The 19020-nt window shown below is 39.9% G+C and overlaps 1 protein-coding gene across 1 annotated transcript in view; it reads left to right on the top strand.

The window, feature by feature from the left end:
* Positions 1 to 773: 773 nt before the first annotated feature.
* pkn2b (protein kinase N2b) overlaps positions 774 to 19020 on the top strand; it is a 34684-nt gene continuing 16437 nt past the window's right edge. Inside the window, exons 1-3 of the mRNA XM_072684057.1 lie at positions 774 to 1431; positions 10167 to 10467; positions 17490 to 17650. Coding sequence (XP_072540158.1) covers positions 1411 to 1431; positions 10167 to 10467; positions 17490 to 17650 — 483 coding nt within the window. The 5' untranslated portion in view covers positions 774 to 1410. The remainder of the gene's footprint in view (positions 1432 to 10166; positions 10468 to 17489; positions 17651 to 19020) is intronic.

Here is a 19020-nt window from a genome sequence, read left to right as displayed (position 1 = left end):
TAAAATGTGGAATTATAATATATATATATATATATATATATATATATATATATATATATATATATAAACTCTAGAAAAAAAATAATATTTTCCCCCATGCAATTCTGCATTATTTATTTTAGAGCACCACACCAGTTTGGCTTCATTATTCTCAAGTTTTCATTTATCAGTGTGCTATATATATATTTATTAATATGTTCACTTCCACATTTTGAGATGAATGCTCTAACACTTTCTGTAGAGGATTTTTTGTAAAAAGTGTAAATCAAGTGTGCAAACAAGACTGTAAAGGAATTATGTGTTATATTAATACTTACAATTGTGTACATATATATAAATATATATATATATATATATATATATATATATATATATGTGTGTGTGTGTGTGTGTGTGTTTTGTTTGTTTTGTTTTTTTGTTTTTTTTAAATATGTGCCATAGCCTTTCTACATGTCACATTTAACTTCCGAATATGTAAAATCCAGCAATAAACGTGTATATATTTTCACTCAGAAAATGAGGAATGAAATGTAATTGGAGCAGGGTTTTTTTTTTTTTTTTTTTTTTGCCTAGGTCTGTGTATTAACCACAGGTGCACATAGCAAGCAGTGCTGAGAATGAGCGTGTGTGTTTGGCAGTGTTGTGGGACAGGGCTGCTGAAGGTCGCTGTAACAGCAGTGAGGGAGTCACTATTTTCGTCCTGCTCCGTGAACAACTGCACCCCCACGGCACACATGCAGGTCACGTGACCCAGCCGACCGGAGCGGAGGAGCAGCAGCAGCAGCAGCGGCGGCGGCGGCAGCGCGAGCGCAGGACTGCCGTTTAAAATACAGCTCGATTTAAAATAAATTAATAAATAAATAACGGCCGCCTTTCTGTGCTCGGATCTCGCCAACTTTTTGTGACTTTTGTAGCTCGTGTTTATTTTCGTTTACATTAATTTTTTTTTTCCAGACTGGAAGAACTGACAAACAAAGTTTGACCAAGGAGCCGTCATGGAGACCGGGGAGTTCAGACCGACCGATGGAAACGTCCTAGTGCTGGTTTTTGACTAATTTCGTTCATCAAAAAGCAGGAGAACTCGTGAGGACACTACAGCTACAGTCCAGTCTCGGTTGGCTGTCCGGACGCTTTGCTGATTTAACTCTGGAAGAGAAGAAAGTCGTGAGGAGAAGTGGGAGAAGTGGGAGAAGTGGTGGAGTTGGACTCCTCTTCTTCCCTTCCTCCCATGTTTTAGCCACGGCTAACTTCGGGATAAAACAAGGGAAATCGTGGCGGCGGTGTCCGGTTTGCTCTTCAGATGGTTTACTGACTTGTTTCTGGGAATAAAGACAGAAATCCCGAGGAGAAGTGCTGGAGTCGGGCTCCTGTTCGCTCTCCTGAGTTTGATTCAAAAGTTGAGGGGGCAAGATGGCGGCCGATTCCGTGCAGGTAAAAAAAATATGAATTTCTCCTTTCTTCACCCACAGCTTGCTCTGTTTACCAGCCGAAACGCACATTTCAACGTCTGTCCTTCTCAAAGGGCCGTTTAAAGCGTCCTGGAATCAGACTTTTGGATACCAAATGGCGAGCTTTCCAGTTGGCCACTATAGGGTTAAGTGGCCCGGAGGAGCCAAGGCCTAGCCTGAAATCATTAACCAGCACAACTGTTGCTTCACTAACTGCAGCATATGCTGTTTAAAACGGGGTATTCTGTTCTCTCTGGTGGATTTTGGGGCTGTTAAAGTATTGACAGTAAACCATATGTGCTTTGTTATGGACGCAGCTTTACAGAGGGGCAAGGCTTCGTGTAAAAGAATGAGAAACTTGGCAGCGAAGAGCTCCAATACAGTGCGAGTTGACCCACTGACAGAAATCTGTGGAGCTAACGCTAGCTAGCTTTGTGCTACTTCTACCGATTCTTTAGCCTTTTGCATCTGTCTAAAAGTTATTTTTGGCCAAAGAATAAATAACTTTAGTGTCTTTATGTGAGAGGGTTTCTTTTAAGGGGTTTTCTTCTGACAGAGTCAGAGCTCCAGTGCTGTCACACCCATAGGCTTACTGGCTGATTCTTTAGGTCTGAGGTAATGTTAGAAACAAATAAACCAGCCCAGGCTCCAAAAACACATGGATGGTCCTGTTGCCTCTCTAGGTCAACCCAAATATTGTCATCTTTTACAAGAATTAATAATACTAATACAAGTTGGAACTGATTTTGAGAATGTAACATTTCATAATGCCCCCCCCCCCCCCCACACACACACACACAGTGGTCTGCCAAACAGCATGGCTGAGCAGCAGACTTGGACTCCCCTGCTCTTTTGAAGGATTGAAGCATGGCTTAATGGAGAGTGGTAGTGTAACAGGAGGGATCTTATGTGTTGGCATCGTGTGTTGTAAACGTTCAGCCTCCTGAGGGCCAGGGGCAAGGGGAAAACTCCAGTCAAAATCTATTATTAGCATCATATCCTGTACCATACCAGACTGGCAACTCCCTTGTAAACCAACGTGGTGCTGGACAGGGTTCGGATACATATGAGAGAATCGGTTCCATGGAAAACTGAGTCATTTGTTTGACTTGATCTGTGTATAACCGTGCAGTGGTCCTCCACTTCCAGTGTTTTCGTTGTCTTTTGACTGTGTAACGTTCAAAGTAGTTTCACACCGGTCACAAAGTGACAAAGTCACGTTTATCAAAATATTTGTCCGCGCTTGGTCAGGCCTTGCAGGTGAGGGCCATTATTTGGCCGTCAGTGTGCTGTACAATCATCTGGGGATTCTCCAAACCAGCCTTTAATTTTGTTCTCATTTGCTCAGACAAGAATGCAGTGATGCTGTGGGTTAGAGCCTGTTTTAAACTTTAATAATCTTTTAAATATTGTTTTTTATTGTAAACCTTCGCACTCAAAGACCGTTTATTAGATCTTTTTGGTGATTTTTTTATTTTTGTCTTTGTTTTTCTAGTGTCAGCAAATCTGCTCCTCCTTGGCTCCGTTTAAAAGCTTTGCAAATTGTTAACTCTGTCTAAAAGTGGAGCGTAAACTGGTCATTAACAACTTACGAGCACGGTTGACTGTGATGAATTCAAAAGCTCCTGTCATTTAGTTGGTTTGGGCGGGAGTAATGGCTGTGTTTGGGTGCAGACTCCTCCCCTGCCTAATTGTAGTGCCGCACAACTGAAACTCGGAGGGTTAACTGATACTCTAGGCCCAAGTGTTCGGAGGTACACTGGGACCTTGGCTCTGAACGCCGTGTGGGACAGGTATCCTCTTCAGAGCTGCCCTTATCTGGGGCCAGATCATTTGAGTTACTGAAGGAGAGAGGCTCATTAGCTCGGAGTGACCTCAGCCTCAGGGTGGGAAGTTAGCATAGAACTCATGGATCATAGAAGTCATGGAAAGAGGAGAGGGATTGATGCAGGGGCTAGGAAATGAATTGTTAGTTTATTCTTTCTCAGGAAGATGACATTGCTGTGTGTGTGGCTTTCATAGGGCGGTTTCAGTGGAGTCCAGGCAGTTGCTCTAAGGTCTAAGTCAAACGGTTGTAGTATTCATAAAGGCTTTTGTACTGTATTATTATTTTCTTGTTGCAGAAATCCAATAGTTTGTGTAAGGGCCCCTGCAGACCCCTTGCGCAACTGACTGGGTAATATGACAAAATTGTAAAAGCACAACAGCAATGTGACTTTTCGGTTGTGTCTCTGTGTGTGGTGCTTTGATTCATAAATGGAAAAAAAGTTTAAAAATCCATCATTTTAATTAATTGCCTGATTGACTGAGATCCGTACAGGATACCCATACGTTTTTAGTCCCGTCCGAATTCGCCAGTTAGTAAAGATTACGGCACCTTCATGATTACAACAAGTGAGTTGCAAGTCTGGTTATCATCATGTACTTCATCAGTGGTGACAGGTTATATCAGGCATGGATGGGGATTTGCACTTGTGACCCCTGGGCCATAGGGGTAGCACATTAGAGCGTTTAGTAGAGCCCATCCAGTCCTCTCTTAATTTCAGGCATTTTTTCTTTCCTCAGAGTTTGTTAATTAACTTTTATTTATTAACTTTTACATGTACTTAATTCTAAGTTGCTGCACGTCCCTAATAACCTTTAGACAGTTATTCTTTACCAAATGCTGAAGAACATAGTGTCATAATTTATCATAATAAAAATAACCATCATATTACCTACCTGTAGGTGTATTTGTCTTTTTGCAGGTAGTTCTGTGAGGCACAGCTTTTCGTTGTGGGGTCTGGTGTAGGGATGAGCTTATCCTGTATAGACCATTTCTATGACGTTTTAAACAGTAGTGAAAAATGGTTCATTGAAACACTAGTTTCTCTGTAATGCAAACAGTTGTAGACACAATGTAGACGAAAAAGGGCACTTTCCCCCTTGATGATGTAAAAGGGTTAATAAACCTTCTTGCAAAGACAGCGTGAATATCTGAAAGACCCCACAGCGTGAGTCAGTTTGCCTAAGAATGGTGACTCGTTAAACATGATGCTTGCTACAGGCCTGCTGTTTTAGCTTACCTTGTAGTGACATTCATCTTGATCAGCTCTACTATCCCAGTGCACATAACCATTTGATAGGTTGTTAGGGATGTGTCAGCTTAGTTAAATGAACCTGAATGCTCTTGTGTACTGTTTTGGCTTATGACTATTTTTGATTTGAAAAGCTGGCTATAGCACTTGTGAGGGAGAAGCTAGTAGAGTACGAGGCTTTTTTTTTTTTTTTTCTCTCCTCGCCTTGGGTCAGGGAGTTTAAAGTAAAAGTAATAGGATGAGCTTTGTGATAAGACTAAGATCTTCTGCACCTCCAGGCTCATTCACTCGTGCGTGTTCTACCTGGGTGTTGTTTATGGAGCTTGTCCTTAGAGCGTTGTGTGTAGCATTAAAAGTGCTAATCCACACTGCTTCATTCATGTGCTTTCACTGTAAGAGAACAGTGACAAGAAGCAGCTTTTTTTCTTTATTTCTTTCCTTCCCCAAAAATAATTTCCTACTGCACCTTCCTTGCTCTTGCTAGCAACAATCAGTGCTCTCTGTGCGTCACCCGCAGGTGTAGAGAGCAGCGGTGTAAAGGTCTTTTAACTTGTACGTTTTATAGGGCACGTGGCCACCTGTTATCCGCTGTGTGGGAATTAGTTTGTTATGCAATGTGGAGGTTGTGTGCCCGTGTGAGTGGATTTGTTTCTGAGCCAGGTCCTTGTTGCTGGGTGGAGCATTGAGAAACAGCAGGAGGGAGGCCCCGAGCAAGGACTTCCAGGCTGTTGCTGACTCTCCGACAGCAAGGAACGTCTTCCATCTACTTTGGGCTGCTTTTTTTTTCCACTGTAAAACAAAGTACCTGTCAGTTCACCTGCTTGTGACTCATCTGCGTTTAAGAGCTTCACACCCTTTTACTTTACACGTTCCTCCTATTTCTTTCTCTGTCTTGGGGCAGTGGTGGCTTAGTGGTTAGAGCGCCGGGCTATCGATAACAGGGTTGTGGGTTCGATACCCGGACTTGGCAAGCTGCTACCGTTGGGCCCTTGAGCAAGGCCCTTTACCCTCTCTGCTCCCCGGACGCTGGAGTTGGCTCACTAGTGTGTGTGAGTGTGTGTTCACTACCACAGATGGGTTAAATGCGGAGGACACATTTTGCTGTACAGTGTACACTGTACAGTGACAAATACGTGCACTTTTACCTTTACCTTTATATTGTGTATTTAATGAAAATTGGCATAGGGAAGTGCACTTGACTGGATACATTTATGTAGACTCTGTTGCACTAATATGGAAAAAGTGGGATTGCTGTTCTGTTCTCTGTTATGAGTGTATGTATCTGCTACTGCCAAGATAGTTTGTAATTGGGACTACAGTAGATTATTATTAAAGACTAATAGAACAGTTAGCTGATCCTTTTTACAATTTCCTAGCAGGCAATACTGCTATGTTTCCAATATCATTGTAAACCTTAGTCTAGAATTAGTGATTAGGCCATGTGAAAGCCATGTAATGCAGACAGAATTAAGGCTGAACCTAACTTTTGTCTGTCGAATCAGATTTGGCTCTTTAATGTGAAGGTCTTTTTTTCCATATAGACTAGGCAGTAGACTAGACAGTCAGAAAATCCATTGGCATGAGTTTCAGGGTTAGTTTCAGCCACACTAGTCAAATGCGGCAGTCTCTTGGGATTGTATTTCTGAGCATTTTAAAAATCAGACAAACACAGCTTAATATAATGTGTAATTTGAACTGTAACTTTTTTGAATTTCGACATGCAGTGTCAGAAATGAGGTGATGGGCAGCATGTATTTTGATATAAATCAAGCTGTCATAGCCTGTTTATAATTTCATTTGAAATTAGCCTTGAAAGTAGTTTTAATTGCCTGTATTAAAAGAACAGTAAATAGGCCCAGATGAATGTAGAATAGCCACCTACATTTTGGTTGTGGTTAAATGTGGTCTGCACCGTTTGTTGTTTTGTGTGGTTGGTGGGGTTTGTTAGCTCAGCTGTGTTCTGATTCCTGCTGTACTAAGCTAAGAGTCATGCACTTTCGAGAGTGGTACCTGGTAAATAGTGTGAAAAGTCTTTACTCTGCTTCCTTCACAAGACACGTTAGTTTTACACACTCTACACACGAGTTTGAGTCTGATGCAGTAAAAAAAAAAACAACAAAAAAAAAAAAAGAAAAACACAAAAAACGCTATGCTGACAGGGCAGAGCCAGCACATGTAGCACAACGCTGGCTTTCGATGCCTGTGATCCTAAACTTGCAAACACGATCGGATTAGCTATTTAAAGAAGTATCGGTTGATTGTTTATTTTGGCTGAAAATTGCTCTATACTGATACATAGCTGAATCTCTACGCTCCATCTCAGGTTTTAGCTTATCTTATCAGTTAACCACCAGCAGGCATGTCAGCTAGCCCTGCTAGAATACACAAATACTTGATTCCCTTTATTTATAAGTAAAATGTAATATTCTCATGTAGCTAGACGTGTGAACATTGATTTGATTGATTTTTCTGGAAACCGCTTCATGCATCGGGAGGTCTCATGGTCGTGGAAATATACACAATGAGGACAATAGTCAGTTTCATTGGTCAGTGAGCCAGTTTCATTAGATATTATTATTATTATTATTATTATTATTATAAATGCTTTCCATAATGGTTGTAGTTGAATCACCACTTTCCATGTGGTGCATCACAGTGCGTCAGTGCATTTTAAAAAGCCCAGCTCTATTTGAATTGCCTTCACCTGCCAAAAGGAAGCAGATTAATTTTACAGTTACATGACCTCATCTCCCAGGTATTGGTAGAAAAGGAAGCACAGCATGCAGTGGAACTTCTGTTCTCTTCCTCATGCTTCTGTAGGTGGTGTTCAGTGGTTGCTGAGTGTTTGGATTAGCAGAGGTGACTTGGTGCTGTGTATCGCAGCCTGTCTGAGGCCTTGTTGCCCCTTTGGATATTTTGAGATCTCCCGACCAGAGTGGCAGTCACCTGCACTTAACCACAAAGATTATCCCACACCAGGCTTAACAGGACCTGTTTCTGCCAAGGCTGGCTTAGATTCTATTCTGATTTCCATGAAACTGCCTCATTCAGAGCCCAGAGCACAGATTAGAGCACAACTCCTGCTGCTTGAGTGAGGATGTCTGTGTGTGTTGTTCTGCCTCAGGTTCTCTAAGATTTTGTCTGATAAGCTGTTTTTGTGGAACTGAGAAAATGCTGGGATCCTTGTGTGCAGAAGGAGTAGTGGAGGTCTTGGTAAGCAATGTCAGTCACACTTTTTTTGTTGTTGTTTTTTTCCCTCTCTCTTGCTCGCTCTGTTATGCAGCTGAATATGGTCACTTTTATGATGTGTACTGTAGCTATTATAGTTATTATATCTTCACTGCTCTATTTGTAAGTGCAATTCTCACTTATAGGCTATGCTATTCTTGGCTTTTTATATTGACTGTCCTTAGATGTGGGGTTTAAACTCCCAGCTTTTTTTCTACTAATCTTATGGATTGGCAACATCTTGAATTCCTTTCTTACCATAATCTTTACATGACCCTATTTTTTAGGGTGCTTCCAGTTTAAATCATATGGCTTGGCCTGGGGTTTTGGGCTTTGTGTGACTCTTGCCTGGCTGATTTGTAGCAGCTACGCTCCTCAGTTGGCGGCCTGTGTGCGCTCACCCCACCCTGCTGATAGCATAGCCAGCGAATGACAGACCCTGTATTTGCAGTCGGGCTATAAATCAGCACCATAGAGGCTTCAGAAGGGTCTCTTCATATGTGAGGCTAGTGGGGTCGGGTACGTTCACTTCAAGGAGACCATATGCTTGCGTGATCCATGACTGCATGGGTAGGAAAGCAGTGTACTGAAGAATGCAAACACTTCTGGAGGGGCCAGGGTTTACAGAATATTGTTTGTTCGTATTTATCATGCTCTCAGCATCTGCAGAAGTATATCAGGAGTGATTGCAGTTATTTATTTAAAGCATCCAAATGAAGCATTCCCAGTGATAATATTGGGCAAAGAACTTAAAAAACTTCTGTTTCTGTCCAGTGTGTTGTGAGTACGCTGTGGGTGGGAATTATTATTATTTTATTTTTAATTTTTATGTCTCAGGAGCTGGAACAAGTACAGGAATGTGGGAGCATTTATCAACCCAATCTTCATAACCTACGCTTAGTTACCACAGACAATATTTTTTAACCCACACTAATATGACCTGCTCAGCAACCATGTAAGGCAGCTCACTAATAACATGGGTTTAGGATTTTCAAAACATCATAAAATTCTTCACTGAAGAGGTTTTCCTCTCTATTCAGTTAGCTACAGCTCTATTTTCTTATGGATGAGAGGCCATCAGGCCAAGGAAAACAGTGTTTTCAGCAGCGTGTCAGCAGCTACCAGCCTGATACCAGCACCAACACTCAATTTAGCCTTTCAGCTTATCCCTTCAACCAGTACTGCTTATGCTCTATGCTAAACTTAAACAGAGTTTGCTAAAAGCAGACAGTGATGCACTGTTGTTGACATTTGTGTGTGTATTTCTTAACTTTTTTAGTTGGGTTGTGCATCTCCCTGCTCTGCACTCTCTGCCGACTTGTGGTTTCTCTCATTTGGTCACTTGATGATGTACATATGTGCGGAAACGCAATCAAGCCAGCTGATTGTTCATATGAATTTGAAATCAAGGGTCTGTGGGAACAGCGCACAGTGCACTAAAACATGTGAAAGCATTGCAAAAATGCAAGAGTATTTATATGCAGTTTATATATTTATATTTATGTGCAGTTATAACCATCAACCACTCCAGCATGCTCCTGTCAGGTACCACGCTCCTCCTGCCACTCAGCTCTAGCCTCATTAGTGGATAATGCAATGAGCATACAGGAACTTATTTGTATTCATTTACATTTATATTTATTTAGATGAATAACCCAACGTAAGGAACTGCATCAAATTGTGGCCGTGTGTATCCTTACGCCCCTAGTTGTGACTTCAAAAGTCAAAAGTTTATGAACTTGTCTGTTTTTATGATGTGTGAGCAGTACGTAGTGCCATTCGGAAGCCTCTGTTTTCTCCCAGTGAACAGCTTAGCTTGAACTTTATGCCGTTACATAATATACACAATTGAATGGTAGAGAGCAAATTGTGCCCATATAAGAGGATATTAAAGATTTGAGACGGATGCAATGGCTCATTAATATGTGAACGGAAAGATATCTTAAGGTCATAACTAATTACGTGTTGGTAAATTTTAATATCCCCTCCCCCAGTGTCACAATATCAGATATTTACATAATAGTGTAATTAAGAACAGTAATAGTGAATAGTCCCATAGTTTCAGAGTACTGCTACTCTATGGTATAATAATATTGCTTACCACACATGACAGTTTGTTTTCTTAACATTTACACCTAAGGAAACCTTCCAGAACAAGAAATGGGAACATTTTCCCTTTTCTAAAAAAAACCCAAAAACAACCTGAAGCAGCAAATCAAATCACATGCGTTGAAATGTAACAGTTTTTGCAGATATGATCAATATATAATACAGCTTAATCTAAAAAGACACTGGTATCATTAAACAATATATTGCCCAGCATTAGTTTACTGCATATTTTAAATAAGTCCTAACTCTCTTTCTCTCTCTCTCTCTCTCTTTCTCTGATTCTCTCACACAAACCATTCCGCAGGGTGATGCTCGTAGCCACATGGTGTCGGACCGTCTGGGCCTGGGCCACAACCTGGACCTGTCGGACACCATGGTCCAACAGAAGCTAGACGAGATTAAGGACCAGATCAAGCGGGAGATCCGCAAAGAACTGAAGATTAAGGAAGGAGCCGAGAACCTGCGGAAAGTCACCACAGACAAGAAGAGCCTGGCTTATGTGGACAACATGCTAAAGAAGTCCAGTAAGAAGGTGGAGGAGCTGCACCAGGAGCTGCAGGAACTGAATGCTCACATAGTAGTGAAGGACCCAGATGAGCTTTTAGGTACAGCTTGCTCTCTTTTTTCAGTATCATGCTTCAGTTTTAGCTTAAATAATTTACTTGGTAAGTGGATGAAGTACCCAATACTTATAACTACAGGTTCATGAATGTATAGTTTGATTTAATGCAAATTTCAATACAGTATAAATATAGTGTGGTCCCAATCTAACGCTGTAGTCACAAGCTGATATGTTAGCCCCAAGCTCATGCATTAGCTGCAAGCTAACACACTAGTCATGAAACGATGCAGAATGATGCAGTTCAATTTTACACAATACAAAATGCTTACATGCTTATTTGTGGCCCAATTCTTTTAGTCAGTTATCATACGCCATTTCCTCGCTAATCACAGGACTGATTTGGTTTTAATAGCTTTATTAAAAGTGTTATGCATATTTTGCTAAACTGCCTGTCTCTCTGCAGGTCTGTCATCTATTCATCTATTCTGTCATCTATTCATCTATTCGTTTACTTGTTTGTCTGTTGATTCATTTATCCAACAAATGGTAACACCAGCCATTCTGTTTGTGCATTCCCTAAATTCATATTCAGTAGAGATGTGAATTCTGCCTCTTTAAGGTGTCACTACATGAAAACTAAATGTTTTTAGTAAATGAGCCCACAGCACCATCTCTGTGTTATAAAAGCTTGATTTAGCCATTTCTCCACATTTTGCTCACACTATTGTTCAAAATTATCGAGATGCTCAACTGACTTGTAATAGGGGTAGTCGTGGCGCTGTCATCCACACTCCGTCACGCCCGTCATGCTCTGAACGCACTATGTAACTCTGATGAAGCAAGCAGAACGTAGCGCTGCATAACTTGCTTGTGTAGGTGTCTTATTTGTGTAAAAGCCTGTCAGATTACTCTACCACGTCAGCCTGCATGCTTCATTCACTTTCAGTGACTGTTCTGTATCTTTCAGCTTGACTAGTAATGACTGTGTAAAGAGTATTTTTTGGGGTGGCCCAAAGTGTGAATAACATTTCCTGACTGTAGAGGAACCTTTCTGCATAATTTATTTTAGCAGAAAAAGAAAGTAGAGAATGAAAAAAAAATGCCCTCTTTAATCCTAGCCTTCTATCTCCTATTTCCTATCTCCATACCATTAGAGGTGACATTTTCAGAGGAAAATGATGGCATGAATGTTCACTCCAAACATGAAAGTCTCCAAACCTGACCACAGTGGCGCTGAGCAAGAGCCAGAGTCAAGGGTTTTGTTGCAACAGGGAGATTCGGGCAAACATTGTTTAGTGTGCACTCAGCATTAGATAGATAAAGGGAGTGTGTGAGTGTATCTGGGGGAGAGGTTCATTAGGATGGTGGAAATATCTGAATGTGCTTTGGCAGTGTGTATCTAGTGTTGGCTATGACTACATGTCCTACCGTGTGTTTTTGGAGAATCCTGCCTCCTCCCCGTCACTTAATGAAGTTGCAGGGTGATGCCTTTGGGATGTCTCTCTTTTTAAATATTATAAAATACTAAATGATGTTTCTTGCATACATACCACCAGGCATTTACCATTATAACCCTTTGTTTTTTGGAAAGATCATGCAGAGACCAACTTACTTTCTGACTGTTTATTTGAGTGGGGAGGGGTGAGCGCAGGATTAAAGAGATGGAGAAATTAGGACAGGAAGTGTCTCTTAGGTCCAGGCTCCTGCTGGTGTGAGGAAAGCCTTTGTTAAGCGAGAGACTTTCCGGCCTAGGGCAGTGACAGCAGCCCGTTATGAATTCCTCTACTATTTATGGTCAAATATTAGACAGGTGGAAAAGTGATGGTAGTGATTCAGTGGCATTGTTTTTAAAATATGATAATTATTTATAATTACATGTATAGTACTGTTTCCAGCCTGGGTTAGCATTTAAGTGAGTTTGTGAGGCTGTGATGTAAGAAGTTTGATGTGATCACTTTTAAAATGAACTGAAAATAATAAAAAAGTTGAGTAATTGTAGTAAATGAATTAAGTACCCTAAGACCACTCATAACGGGTTGTATCTAGCTAAATCATGCCTAATGTCACTGTTGTCTTCACCTTATGTGTGATCTGTTTAGAAGAGATTCCGATGCTGATTCTGGTCTAATCTTTGTGTTTTTACAGCCACAGAATTTAAGGGAGATTAATATTGCTTTGTTTTAAGCAAACAGTTTCTGTTCTCACATTCTGGACTGATGAATTTTGATTGGTTTGATTGGCTTTCCTACTTAAATGATCATTTTATAATGTGTTCAATGACCTCCAGCTTCCAGTAATTTTACAACATTGCAAATCACAGTAGTTTAGTTTCTAACCAGACATAATTCAAGTGTAAAGCCGTGACTGGGATGTATTTCACCATGTGTTTTTTGTGGCATGAGCAAAAATATCAGAAAATAGATGTCTAGAACCACAAATATTACATTAAGTTGTCCTGTTCCACCGTAAACTAGTTCCACACTGCATACTCTGTTTTGTTACCTTCTGAGAACATTAACGGTTTCGGAACTGGATCGGGTTTAAAAACAAAACAAACAGGAAAAAAAACAATAACCAATTAAATGCCTGGATTTTCCCCAAATCTGATCACCTGTCTCTGATCAGGACATCCCTAATGGTTGAAGTAGCTTTCTAATCAAAGTATGAATCATATTTCTTTTAAAAAAACAAACAAAAAAAACGGATTTTATGGGTTTGGGAACCTCTGCACGAATAAAAACACTTCTGTCAAGTTTATAAATGATGCTGCAGTTTGACATTTCACGATGCATTGAATCGGTTCTTGTAGTATACAAATTAGCATTGATCTCATAACATGTTTCTGTTGGCTTTTTTCTGTATTCATGTTTACACTTGTGTCTCTTGTGTGTAACATTTTAACCTGTTCTGTTAAAAGTGAAGAGTACTAACCCTAGACGGGGTCCGTAATTTCTTGTGCCTGTTGAGCCTGAGAGTCCTGAGCCTGTAAGCCCTCTTTGATCATGAAACAGACATTTCAGACATGCCATAGTTTGTTGTTTGTAAGCAGTTTCATTTTCTGTTTCCTCCTCATGCTCTGGAGATTACAGGAAGGAAATTTACAGTGTTTAGATTTTTGAGATGGTTCTTGTAGATTACTATATATATCTAGTCTTTATCAGCCAAACAGCTCTGTATTTTAAACACAAGTACTTTCTATATTTGCATCGTATATTTCCTGGTACAGTAAGTAATCACTGTCTGTTTGTGTTCCTGCCATGTTCCAAGTAGACTGAGATGTACCAAATGATGCTCAATTGTGTCAAATGGAAAGTATCCGTATACTATTTGAATTGAACTCCTGATTTTTCAGTGTTCTAACTTTATTTTGGCAAATGCTGTGTAATGTGACAGTAGCACTTTGTGTATAATTAATGGGATATACCATTGCCCAAGAGACCGGCAAATTAATTTCAGCTTATTTTAGATAATGAACAGATTATTTTGTAATAAGGACTTTTATTAAGATTATTTTAGGGTTGCTGTGCTGGGTTTGTTTTAAGGTGTGCATGTGCTGGTCACAGATCCTTTAACAAAAAAGAAAGCAAGACTAAAGAATGAACGAACCAGTTAGTACTTGGTAAGACTGCTGTTTATTTCATTATGTGCTACACATCATGACCTGCTCATAAAACACGAGGCCAAAACACATTCATTTTGTCAGGCTGTGAGAATCTGTGGTTTCTGATACTCCACAAGACTCTCAAACAGAAATGTCTAAATTGCTTGGCTCTCAGGATCGCATTGCACAACAGTAACAGTTCTCTTTTCCCATTGGCTGCAGAGCTTGTTTGGTTAGTAGTGCCACTCAGGCATGTTACTTCCATAAATGTATTCTCTGATTGCTTTTAACTGTGCTTTACTCTGCACCGCTAACCTGGGCATCACAGGATGTTTATGGATCTAACCTATTTTGTTTTTTGCCTAATAATTTTAAATGGGTCTTATTTGTATGCAAGTGTTACAAGTGTTAAATGTTGCAAATGAAAATGTAAACAACTAGGTGTGGAGTGAGTGGAAATGAGACAGCTGACTTTATGAGGAGGTTCATTGCGACAGATGGCAGGGTTAGTTGTACCACACAAAAATATATATATATGTAACATATTTTGTTAAATACTGTTCTATACAGTTGGAACCTAATGGGATTTCCAACCTAAATACATATAAAATATACGCATGAAAATTGTGTAGTGAGAAGATGTCTAAAAAAGTACTGTTTTGATTTTTTTTTTTTCTGATTAGCAATATGGTTGTCTTTTACAGTTTACGTTTCAAAATTAGGGGCCTCTACATTCATTCATTTATTCATTTATTAGAAATGTTTTCTGAAAATCTCTGTCCACATGAGAAACTGTCCTAAAACCCCAATAGGTGGCGCTAACGCCTCAGAGTTTAAAGTCAAATTCATCGAAAACAAGTGTAACGGCCAAAACAGATCTAATGAATGTGTGTGCAGGATTTTCTTTCAAATGGAGAAGTAAAGTGTCAGTTTACATGTGATGTCCGTGTTTTCAGAAAGCTGTGTTTTGCCTGTCCCAAAGTTTTTTGTCTTCATCTTTTTATCTGTATTTAACCTATTATCTCTCTTTTTCGTGTTGCCACAAAGACTAGTTTATTGTTAATAACTGATTTAGTTTATTAGTTCCTAAACTGTAAACACACTCGTATCAAAATTAACAGATGGTAAAATGTGACCAAACCAGAAAAAATAAGCTTAAGGCAGCAATCTTTTAGTCTCCCATGAACAACAAGCTTACTTTCACCAGAGAAATGTTCGGTAAGGTTGTGGGCAGCACATCGAACTAAGAGAGATTGCTGGTCATGAAGAACTATGATGAACTAGTTAAAATGTCTGGTCGTGTATGGAATTTGAGGAGGTTACTAAAAGCATGCTCTGTTTGCTCCCCTTCTTGGGTCTATATTTTAATAAAATAAGTGTAATAATAATAATTATAAAAATAAAGAAAAATACTTTCTGTATATGCATGTCTGCAGCAGTAGCTCTCTTGTTACATCTGCACGTGTATATATGGTAATGCTCTCATGTCCTGGCATGAGAGCATGATCTCATCGTTCTGAACTTCATTTTTGTGCGGGTATGTGAGTAATTGTGTCAGTAAAAGTTAAAAGAGCTCTAACCCAGTGAATGGAATTCCCTAGTCATTTGTTGTTGTCCCACGGGCTTCCCTGTGTCATAGGGCAGTTAAGAGGGCAGTGAAATGCTGGCACACCACTGTACATTCTGTGCTTTGCAGTAGGTTGTGTTTTCAAACTCACACTTTCTGGTCTGTCATCAGGAAAAGTCAAAGGAAAACCCAAGGAAAAACTGTTAGTACCAGTCTTTACCTTTACTCCCCTTTTTGGTTTGTTTTCACCCCTGAGGTGTGCCGTCGCTGTGTTATTTACTTACTCTGTGGAAGCCAGACTGTTCTCACAGAAAGGCCCCTTTTCCTAGTTCCCAGCTCACTCTATTACCTGAGTGTTTGCATGCCTACACAAGTCCCCTCTGTCTTCCGTATCAGCATGTGTTCTGTTTATTTCTCAGCATTTCAAAATAGCAGTCAGTATTAGTCAGAGGGAAATTCCATTTACAAGTAAATCCTATCAAATCTGAATGATGCCTGTGACTTGGTTAGAGAGGATAACTGATGTCTTTCAGCGTAGACATCCCAATGAGATCACTAGCACATTAAACACACTTGATTTGACTCATCAGCTAATTAGCAAGATTTTCAGGTGTTAAACACTAATGGTCTCAAATAACTAAAGAATGAAGTTTTATCTACGCAATAAATTAATACATTTGATCAGAAAACAGAAAATCCCAGGGTGGACTTCCTTGTTATCCTGTCCTACTGTACTGGGCAAGAAACGGACGAGGAAAACCCTGAACAAGAGTCAACAGTCAACATAGGAAATAAACTATTTAGAATTTTCTTTCCCGCCTATAATCTTGGTTACCTTTGTTGCTCTGTTGGAGTCACGCACTTCTCAAAATTTCTCTAATCTCTTCAGTGGATTTGTGTGATGTGGTGTGGTGGGCTTTTTTGTTTTGTTTGTTAGTTTTTTTGTTGTTGTTGTGGGTTTTTTTTTTTTTTTACATGCAGTCCAGCCTTCTAGCATAATTAACTCAGCCAGTTTTCCAGCTTTGTCTTAGACCAAAAAATGCAGTAGTTAGGAATTCTCCATTTATACATGGTTTACAGTGTTTTGTCCTCATTAAGGTCTGTCAGTCTTGGTTTGTTGGTTTACCTATGTGTATTCCTTGACATATTTGCAGTTATTGAAGGGGTTGTCATGGAAATCCGTACTTTGGTATCAAGTCAATACCAGAATTCTAAAAGCATGAGTGTACCTGTTTTATATAGTACCAAAAGAAACTAGGGGGCACCATAATAAGCCTACACATGTAGGTGGGGGGGAGGGGAGAGTAGCCACAGCGGATAATGGTGTTGGGAGTTGAGTTTGATGATCAGTATGCAGACAGCGTCACCGAGCACGAAAGGACTTCCTCAAACTTATCATGTTCAGAACCTGAAACGTTACCGTTATTGTTTGTGAATTCCGTTCGGTCTGATTTAGTTGGATCTGGAAGCGCTGAGCTGTGCCTCCTTACTGAAAGGGCAGTGTTGGTTTTCTCTACTAATAGCATGATTTGGTTCAGTGGTCAAAACACTGCTGAGTCTTTTTACAGGGCAGCTGTTACTATAATACCTATAATGATCGCTAGATTGCTCGTCATGCTTATATGCCAATGCTGAACTTGATACTAGGTCCAGTGCCTGTTCTTGTTCTACTCTTTACCTTAACTTTACCTGTTTGTTTTTAATGTTCACGCTGACATGCTGTGCCATAGCAGATGGAGTGAGCTTTTAACACAGTATTACTTGTTTTAAATAAGCTTCTAACATTCCTTCCCTGGACCATGATCAACTAGGAAGCCTTAAATATATCTGCGTATTAATTAATTATCTTGTGTGTGATGAGTATTTTTTATTTTTTTTTTTCCTGTTTGTGTTTTAGTTTCGGAGTGCCCTCTGACCCCAGACACCCCTAGCAGTGAGGCTCGGGCATGCACCAACAGCAGCCGCCTGGCCGCGCTGAAGAAACAGAACGACATCGAGCTCAAAGTCAAACAGGGAGCCGAGAACATGATACAGATGTACTCCAACGGCTCTTACAAGGTAGTCTGCTTCTGAATCCCTCTCACTCTGTGTCAGGATGATAAAGTGTGTGTGTCTTAATGGCCTGAAAGCTGTGAGTGTGAAGTATCGCTTAACTGCCATTTTAGGCCCAAACAGCAAAGCTGCGGTACAAAGACACTGTTAATAATAGATTGATTAAGTTGGTATGAATCCTTCTCACTGCAAAGCTGTCTTGGAGATTATGAAGTCTTTGTTCTCTGATGTTGTCCGTAAGTCCCATCTTATGAAATGAAAACAGATGTGAGCAGAAATATTCAATAATGGTGGGTAAAATTACTTCCAAAAAAAAAAAAAAAAAAGGATGATTGGAAACTTACCAAACCAGCTCATGGACCACATGTGTTCTGGGATGGAATGGTTGTTATTTCATGAGAGCAACTGGTAGTAAAGAGCAAGTGTAGAGCAGTGTCCAGGTCTTGTTTCAGTATTAATAGGCTTTGCTGTGTGTTATTATGCACATATATATTGTGGCTGTTCCAAAGTCTACCTTTTGTGTAGTCTGAGGGGCTCACCTGCGTATGGTCTTGGGATGAAAAAGAATCTTTACGTTTAATAGATTCCCATTGTAGTGCTGAAAACTGAGGAAATTATGAGGGTTATTGGACAGTTCTTTCTCTGATGTACTCTGCTGTTCGCATGCCAACCAATTTTCGATTTAGCACACAGGTCGACACAAGTTTTGTTTGTAGGCATTTCTTGGAGTATCTTCTGAAAAACAGATAAGGACACTCACACATGAATATTAGCACAATATGATCTAACAGTCCAATTTTGTTGGTGGTGTGGTTCTGAGTTTAATGTCCACATTAACATAATTGTAAGGCTGTTTATGTGCTGTGTGTGTGCAGTTTAACAGTACCGATAGGGATCTGTTGATCTCTACTGATCTCTAATAGAAACTGACAGGCATCAGTGTGGGGAATAGATATGCTGAAAATCAAAGTAAATTCGATTCAGTCCAGTCTAGCCTGAAATGGAACCCGCTCTCATTGTGTGGTGTGATGCGCTCTATTAGCTGTGTATTTTATTCTGCAAGGTAGTTGAATATTTGAGTAGTTTAAGCACGATTGCGGAGTGTTTCAGTTACAAATGGCTAGTTTTAAATCATTATCAAATCAAATTAGTTTTATTGAATCAATATTTGTATCAGCAGTTTCTCACGATTCCCGTATCTCTATCGGTAAAGTGGTTACATTGATTCCGCCACCATTTGTTTCCTATAGGCCTGTATATAGGCTGGTGTTTTTTTGTCTGCAGAAAGCTAGGTAAGAAATACTTTGCGACTGTCTTTTTAAGTGAAATGTCAGTAGCAGATGGTATTGTCTGTTCTAATAGCTTATGACTACATC

Source organism: Salminus brasiliensis, chromosome 7 (genome assembly GCF_030463535.1).
Source record: "Salminus brasiliensis chromosome 7, fSalBra1.hap2, whole genome shotgun sequence".
Taxonomy (NCBI): domain Eukaryota; kingdom Metazoa; phylum Chordata; class Actinopteri; order Characiformes; family Bryconidae; genus Salminus; species Salminus brasiliensis.
The sequence above is the reverse complement of the archived record's forward strand: the minus strand, read 5'-3'. Positions and strand labels throughout refer to the sequence as shown.